General features: G+C 46.3%; 1 protein-coding gene across 1 annotated transcript; it reads left to right on the top strand.

Annotated features, from left to right (window-relative positions):
- Window positions 1-1150: 1150 nt before the first annotated feature.
- MELLADRAFT_88125 (uncharacterized protein) lies at window positions 1151-4832 on the top strand (the record flags this gene model as incomplete). Its single annotated transcript, XM_007411599.1, has 13 exons — window positions 1151-1222; window positions 1272-1334; window positions 1401-1466; window positions 1532-1594; window positions 1657-1755; window positions 1815-1884; window positions 1955-2239; window positions 2303-2638; window positions 2730-2744; window positions 2814-2823; window positions 2867-2880; window positions 3015-3260; window positions 3334-4832. 13 exons carry the CDS (start codon window positions 1151-1153, stop codon window positions 4830-4832), a joined length of 2838 nt encoding a protein of 945 aa, XP_007411661.1.
- Between the last annotated feature and the right edge of the window lie 280 nt (window positions 4833-5112).

Here is a 5112-nt window from a genome sequence, read left to right as displayed (position 1 = left end):
ATGACACCATCAATACGCGCGAAGCGCGCATCAGAATGCACACACACGCAAAAAGGCGCACCCAGGCTGTCTTGATGTATGCAACCTATGTGCATGTGATACATATGGTGCTGTGGTGCAGTGGTCAAGGTGAGGGACCCAGAGGTTGACTTGCAGTAACACTTGGGTTCAATGCCCAGGTGAGTCATTTTTGACGCACCAAGCCTAGGGAATACAGCCTGAACATGTAAAGAATATTACATGTTCAAACCTAATATCCGCAGCACAGCATGCAGCGAAACCTAACCTGATGAGAAAGCCAGACTATAAAGTCTGGCTCCTCCCAGATTTTGAAGAAATCCTCCTCTTCCACCTACCATCATCAGTCTCCATCCGCGAAAAACCCCGAAATAAAGTTAAAACCCGGTCCGAACACCCGACCCGAATACCCGACCCGAAACCCGTCAAGCCATCCGCCTCTTACAATGACCAAGGTAAACCACCATAGGCCAAAAACTTCACCTCACGATCGTACTATTCCTTTCCACCCCCTGTTTCAATCTTTTCACCTACCTTTTCATACCACTGTGATGTGTTCAAATTCTCGCCGCAGGCGAGAATTTGAACAGCCACGTGACGAACAATACGTATATATAACGTACGCCAGCGCACAAAACATCCATTCTCGTGCAAATTCTCGCCTCAAGCGAGAATTCGCACAATATCAATCATTCTTGGCAATGTAGTAGGATAGCTTAGTCATCCGCTACATTAGCACCCCGTGCAAATTCTCGCCTCAGGCGAGAATTTGTACGAAATCACTCATTCCTGCCCGTGCAGTAGTATCCTTTAGTAAACCGCTGACTTGGCGCCACGTGCAAATTCTCGCCCCAAGCGAGAATTTGCACAAGAGTCTATATCCTATTATCAAACTTGAGTATCGTAGCTGATGATATTATCTACCATCATTGACTTAACAGCAGCAACCATCACAATCCGGCAAAGGGAATCAGCACCGCGCAGCTCTCCAAAATCCCAGACAGGCCACGTCAACAGGATCAGGACGAATTCGACAGGCCAAGTACGGAAGACATCCCAACCTTGGATCATTGAACTCGGATAGTGTGAGTGTACAATAGTTTATTATTGATACCTCGTGGTAACCTCACTTATGTATGTGTTATTGTATCTGTATCAGAACGCAGAAGCCAGACCTGACGTCGAAATGGAGGACAGTAGCGCTGTAGGTGTCTTTTCCATGAATGATCATCAAATGATGTACTGACAAATAGAAATTGCAGGAGCTGACAGAACCAGGCGGAGTCCCCGAAACGCCAACCCCGGTGGCCAAGAAGGTTAGTGGCCCTGCCTAATCAACCTCTGAACGTACAACTCACCTGCTGATCCTTTCATCTTCACAGGATCGAATAGATCCTAATCTTCATACAGCCGATAAGGAACCTAAGGAACCAATCAAGGCCAATGAGGTCAGTCATCAAGGAAGTACAATTATTTGGTAAGATGGCTGAAACTCATCTCTTAAACCATTTAGAATGTAGCAGGTACCGAATCTCAACCCTTGAGCTCAGGAGTAATTCACCCAGCTGAAATAGGAGTGAGGCCAAACTTTGCAATCTAATTGAGTGATTCATTGACTAACATGCGTTTCTCACGCAGGAATCGGGTGTTTCCAAGGATGCACCTGTCCATACCTCGGCTCAACCCTCGGCGAAGACCTGTTCTCCCGACCCTGGTTCGAAAATTGAGGAGGGAGATGTGAGTTATCCCTGCATCTCGCTCAACAACACATTCGAATACTCATCCCAGACTTACAGACCCCTTTCAGCGCGACTCAGCAAATGCGTCAAGTCGAAATAAAGAGGGCCAGGGCCGAGTACGAATCAGGTAAGCACTCACCATCAATTACATACAATGAGATAGTGACACTTACTTACCTAACACTTGTGATACACAGTCAAAGTGTTGTATCAAACGACTCTGAAGAAGGTGACCGAGTTGGAGAAAGAGGCTCAAGATGGCGCAATCGACAAGGCCCTAATGCTCTCGAAGGCCTTCCTAGTCGAATTAGAAGCCACGATGCGAGAGGACGAAGCAGCCTACCTATCTGCCCTTTCTGGCAATCACCCAGATGTGATTTTTGTCCCCAGCAACCCACCTGCTCCTGTTGGTATCAATCGTTCCCTTCGACCTCGTCCAATCCCTATTGCTAAGAAGCGTAAAGCAACAAGTAATGAAGAATGTGAGTGATTACTTCATTACCAAGACAGTAGTAATAGTAACTGACCTTTTCATATTTCACCAGCATCCACGAAGCGTGGCAAGGTGGGAGATGTCTCCAAATTCTTCGACCTCGAGGCGAAGGCATCGGACAAGGAGGCTACTTCTGAGCTTTTGGGCAAGTCTAAAGGCCCGAAGACCCGAATTAAAAGCCGGGCGATTGTAACTCAAGAGGACGATGACTGGGCTCGAGGAGAGCAGTACCCAGATCAGCAGGTTCAAATGAAAGAAGTGGTTGATGAGAAGAAGAAGGCTGACAAGAAGAAGGAGAAGAAGGTTGAAGAGAAGGAAGAGGATAAGGATGAAACTATGCAAGTGGATGAGAAAAGTGTCTTTCATGTTGAGAAGCCGGATTTAAGTGGTAAGCTTCATCTTTCTTTTATTCGAATTCCCTTCCTCTTTTCCTTTCTATCTATCTCTCCCACTTTACTCCATTCAATTTCTCACCTCAGGCGAGAAATTGGACGGTTTGTTCCATTTTTTCTCCCTATCTATCTCTCCCACTCTGCTCCGTTCAATTTCTCGCTTCAAGCGAGAAATTGAACGGTCTGTCTCTTGCACTTTAGCCCGTTCAATTTCTCGCTTCAAGCGATAAATTGAACGGTCTGTTCCCTTTCATCTCTCTATCAATTGAACGGTCTAATTCCTCCTTTTTCCTTCTATCTCTACTATTCCCTACCTGTACACTCTTTCAAAGTTGATCGAATAACGTGCTGACTTATAACCTTCACTACCAGCGTTGCTTATAGATCCCAAACCCGAGGAGATCTTGGAGCTGAAGGCAAACCAGGATGCCATCACCTCGTCCCAATTCAACTGGGGTGACGTCTTGACAGTGCCTGCTGCGAACGTGATACACTCATGGGAGTACGATCTCGATTCAGCGAAAGGAATCCCTTTGGAATCCGACCTGACCCCTCACCTCAACTACGTTCGAGCTCTAGTTGAGGATCGTGAGATGATGTATCTACGACTTCAATGTTGTGAGTTTTGTTTTGCTCTGTATATTCTGTCCTATGCATTTCTGATACTGATGGTCATTGCATCTGATTCCAGCACCTCGTCTATTACAAGTTTCATCTACCGATCCCTATCTCGCTACCGATCGATTGGATTGGTCATTGATCCGACTCAGCGCTCAATACCCCTACTCTAGGAAATCCGCTATATTTCGTTCACTGCACTCGATGTCTTGTCGAACTGATCAAATGAAGGATTGGACTGGTCATTCTGTCATCAAGAGCAACATCCGAAATGCCTACTCCTCGTTACATGACATTCTATCGGATAGCCTTAGGCTCATTTCATATGGGAACAATCACGACTCTTTCAAGATCAGGACGGAGGGGGACGATGGCGTTTCGGAATCTTCTGTAGAGATGGGCAAAACTATTGCCTGGTTGTTAAATCAATGTTATTCCACTGGTTCTGACGATCAACCTGCTAAACGTGCCCGATCAATGCCTTCTAGTGTCAAAGCTTTGCAGAAGAAGTTTTTTCACATCTTCCTGGGAATGAACTTGATCTACGAGAATGAAGTTCATAACGGACTCATCAAGAAGGCTGAGGCTGCAAAAATACGAACTCGTGAAATCAGGCAGATGAGGTCCGATCATAAGACTAATTCAGTCTTACATCAGCTTTTCAACGATCGAAATAAGTTCAGCTCAGGTAATCTCAAATCGATTGCAGGCTCCTCCAAAACTGTCAAGACTATCACTTCGAGTGCGAGTGCTCAAACCTCTCAGGTGGCTAATGCTAAAGCTCTCGAAGAGAAATCAATTGCTGCCGATACTTCTCGCGATATCTCGAACGTCAAGAAACAGTGTCTCCTTAATTTAGCTTTGTTCCTGTTGTATGGTACAGCAGGCTTATTCCACGCACTGCCCAACTACAAAGACCAGAGCATGCCCGAGAGTGCGATGATTGTCTTCTTGGCTTCGGTCCTAGCGGATCGTCGATACAGCAAGTTCAACGAAACGCCTCATTCTTATGGCGATCGAGCGTGGAATCGACTCGATAACTTGATGTACACTGCCCTGAAAAGATTCCTCACGAATTCAGGTCAATTCAACACTCGCATCAAGTGGAATGAGATGACGAATCACTTTCATGAAGAGTTTGAGGAGAAGAAGTTGGCTGGCTTATTCATGTTAGATCTGTTGACAGAGACTCACCGACCTGGCCTGACGATTGGTCTAAACGGGCTCGTCATGGATCACGTTAATATCGATAACGTGAAATTGATGAAGATGAATGCCCCTGCAACGGAATCATTCAGGGCGTTATGGGGTCCAACCGAAGGGCCTCTACTGCCGGTCACTGATCGGGGTAAGAGTCTGTATCCTGAAGTGTCCGGTCAGCGCAATCGGGCTGTGGAGAAGGAACCTGTTGATGATGAGGGATCTGGTTCAGAGCGTTTGGTTCAGGAAGGTGGGAGTGTTGAAGGAGGTGATGAAGGAGATGGTGATGAGGGTGGAGATGGTGATGAGGGTGGAGAAGGTGATGATGGTGGAGAAGGTGATGATGGTTCTCAGGAGGCTGATGAGGAATGAGATGGTTGTATCGTTCCTGAGTGAACATTATGCATGTATGCCTTTGTTTTTTGTTGTATGCCTGACATTGCTATGCCCTGTGTTATAGTGATTATGCTATGTTTTGACTATTCGAAGTCGAACCCACGATGAGTTTAGACCTCTTGCTTCCATTTGATTGGTGACCTTCAAATTGACGCCTTGCTCATGTGCAAATTCTCGCCTGAGGCGAGATTTTGTGCGCGCAGTGGTTGTACTCCCTCGCTGGTCAATGATGTCAGCTAGTAGTGACCAACTCTTC

The sequence above is a fragment of the Melampsora larici-populina genome, assembly GCF_000204055.1.
Source record: "Melampsora larici-populina 98AG31 unplaced genomic scaffold MELLAscaffold_25, whole genome shotgun sequence".
In the NCBI taxonomy this organism is placed as follows: domain Eukaryota; kingdom Fungi; phylum Basidiomycota; class Pucciniomycetes; order Pucciniales; family Melampsoraceae; genus Melampsora; species Melampsora laricis-populina.
The sequence above is the reverse complement of the archived record's forward strand: the minus strand, read 5'-3'. Positions and strand labels throughout refer to the sequence as shown.